This window comes from Anopheles marshallii, chromosome 2 (genome assembly GCF_943734725.1).
Source record: "Anopheles marshallii chromosome 2, idAnoMarsDA_429_01, whole genome shotgun sequence".
Lineage (NCBI taxonomy): Eukaryota > Metazoa > Arthropoda > Insecta > Diptera > Culicidae > Anopheles > Anopheles marshallii.
The window spans coordinates 54,762,262-54,764,947 of record NC_071326.1 but is presented as its reverse complement, the minus strand read 5'-3'; the positions used below and the strand labels follow the sequence as shown (position 1 = coordinate 54,764,947).

Sequence of the window (2,686 nt, the reverse complement as noted above, 5' to 3'; positions counted from 1 at the left end):
ATTCCATCCATCCCATCTGCCTACAATACTTTTCATATTAAACGGAACCGTTATTTGACTAACACATAATCATAATAAATAAAACGTTGCTCTATTACAGTGCGAGTGGCGACTAAAGGCAGATTGTTCTTGAGTAAGAGGTATTATGCGGATAAGAGTTATGAGTGAGCTTAGACCGCATATAAACTTGGTTGAGAAAACGAAACAACACAGCTTTTGTTTTGTTTTAACTAAGACAGTCTACCCGTCCAATGGGGGGCCTAGGTACACCATCGAAATTTCCGTGTTTCCATATACTGCGGCCACAGTTGGATAGTACATTTTATCAGGTAAATCTGTTACATAGATCAAAGACTTTAGTTATTACGCATTCCTTTATTGCCAAATATAAGTCATTTACCTGTAAAAGCTACTCCCAGAAATTCATAATTCTTTTCAAATGACAATGTATTGTCATCGCAGTCTAGAATAACTCGTATTCTTTCTCCTACCTATTATAGATGTTTTGATCATAAAATCTAGTAATTATTAACGTTGTATATAGCCATTTATGATACTGTGCATACCTTATACTTTGGGGCATTATTCAGCAGAGGATATATTCCGTGCGCATCTCCATTATGCAGTAATAGGTTATCTACCAGATTCCAACCCCAACTTTGATCATCAGCACCTGCGATTAAAAATTAGTAACATCATTTAAACATTTTCATCCTATTTCCAAATCCTATTAACCGGGCTGGCCCGATTACATGATGGTAGCGGCGCCGGTCTTCACAAGAAACGGACCGGACCAAAATCCCATCCGGGCCATTCCCCCCTAGGCAAGGACTGACTATCCGGCTACGTGGTAAAATAAGTCGATACGGCCAGGCCGTTCTAACGAAAAAAAATCCTATTACCAAGTAGAGCATAATATCCATGGCATTGAATAGCTGCATCTTTAGTTGCAATTCCAACAACCGCTACCGTTCCAAGAGGACCTTCCCATCGTACTTCCCAGGCATGTCTACCGTGTTTGAACCCAATTTTTCCCCTGGATCCATCGGTACTCTGTGCCACAGGATTCCTGAATAAAGAAAAAAAAGTTTATCATTCGGTGGTTTATCAAAGCCACATTACGCCATGCATTTCTCAAACTATTTGCCACCGTTACCTGTGAAGGGTGAATCCATTTGGTTTGATGTACACATGACGACTACAATCGAAAGGATTCCATGCATGGAAAAATGCCCTGAGCTTAGCTTTGTACGATGGCACTACCGACAAAAGATCGTTTTTGAACGCTTCCGTTGGAACTTTTTGCAAACATTGCGCTCGCCAAACTTCATTGTTTTCATCACACAAAAAGCGGTACCAATTTTTGCAAACCAAAGCGCAGTTCCGCAAATCCTGTAGCTTCAAGTAGGAGAATATTAGCTCTAACACATTATCCGGAATGTTGGGGGCATATTCGATCAGATCTTCATCCATCGCATTCGTGTACGGAAATGGACGTACAACTAGTGCACTCCGGATTTTCGGGACCAACTAATGTATAGTTAAGACCGCCACCATAAACTCTATTTGTAAAACAATAGGAACAAATCAGAGACACCATTTATCGAGACATCCGGGAGTATTTTTTGCTTTTCTAGCTTGTTTTGACATGGAAAGTTAACAAGAAAATGTCACAGATGCACTATGGTTACTGATTAGGTCAAGTTTCACCAATTTATAAAAAAATAAAATCCGGTAAGCAAAATTTATTTATCTTCGGTGTTAGTAATATTAAGCTCCTTTCAAACCACTAGACCACATTTACAATAGAGAAATAGTTTAGTAGTCATTTATTTCATTTTTAATCGCAGCGTCAGTATGGTGTCACTGCACCGTCGTCTGCGATTTTGTCGTCCGTGGATTCGCAACCCATGTCACTGCTCATGCGAATTTCAACCGGATTTGACGTTCAAGCGTAAAAAAACCGTTCAATGGTTTTGAACAAAGTGGGTATAGTAAGCAGGTGGGCTTATTCCGAACGATTTGATATTTACACATGTCTCTACAAAGTTAGCGATTGTCGCAATTGCGACTGCCGTCGTGTAGAGACAGTCTTAAGGTAGCCGGACTCGCTAGCTACAAGTAGCCAGCTACATTTGACAGCCAGCGATTTTCCTTTGTTCTTCAACGGGGTTCATTGACGTAGGTGCAGCTACAAGTAGCTAACGTTTTCGGGTCTTCTGCGGTCGCTGCCGCTGTGGCTGTCAATCGTCGGTCAAGCGACATGTCGGTGTGTTTATGTCGTGAAAGTTGATGGATTCGATGACATCTTCAATAATAATGAATTGGATGGTAAACTGTAGTGTGGCCTTGAAATACTGTGTTTAAGAAATAACATACATTCAATAATACTCGCCGTGATGCTCCTGTTAAATCATAACAATTGGAAAAACATAACACTGTTTGGTTTCAAAACGCCGGTTTTAACGGCGGTAATTCAAATTCGCGAATTATCTTCTCACCGAGCATGTATCAACTCGTTAACCCGACTAGTATAACCTTTGCGGTCGCTGAGCTGTCAGCAGCGTCGCTGGCTCGTATCCCGCATATATCTGGGATACAAGCCTGCGACGAGAGAACAATGGAACGTCAAATGTAGCTGGCTACTTGTAGCTAGCGAGTCCGGCTACCTTTAAAGGCTAGTTAA

The 2,686-nt window shown here is 41.1% G+C and overlaps 1 protein-coding gene across 1 annotated transcript; it reads right to left on the bottom strand.

The window, feature by feature from the left end:
* Positions 1–240: 240 nt before the first annotated feature.
* LOC128708063 (F-box/SPRY domain-containing protein 1) lies at positions 241–1,473 on the bottom strand. Its single transcript, XM_053803020.1, has 5 exons — positions 1,157–1,473; positions 903–1,069; positions 567–673; positions 401–491; positions 241–335 (listed from the first exon to the last, which is right to left on the bottom strand). Exons 1-5 carry the CDS (start codon positions 1,471–1,473, stop codon positions 241–243), a joined length of 777 nt encoding a protein of 258 aa, XP_053658995.1.
* Between the last annotated feature and the right edge of the window lie 1,213 nt (positions 1,474–2,686).

What these genes read in the sequence shown, in the direction of transcription:
- LOC128708063 (XM_053803020.1), bottom strand. Translation starts at nt 1,473, where the DNA reads ATGGATGAAGATCTGATCGAATATGCCCCCAACATTCCGGATAATGTG. An exon ending in TGGATATTATGCTCTACTTG is followed by an intron (nt 674 to 902) that starts GTAATAGGATTT and finishes TTTTAATCGCAG; the next exon opens with GTGCTGATGATCAAAGTTGG. An exon ending in TCTGGGAGTAGCTTTTACAG is followed by an intron (nt 336 to 400) that starts GTAAATGACTTA and finishes TCTATGTAACAG; the next exon opens with ATTTACCTGATAAAATGTAC.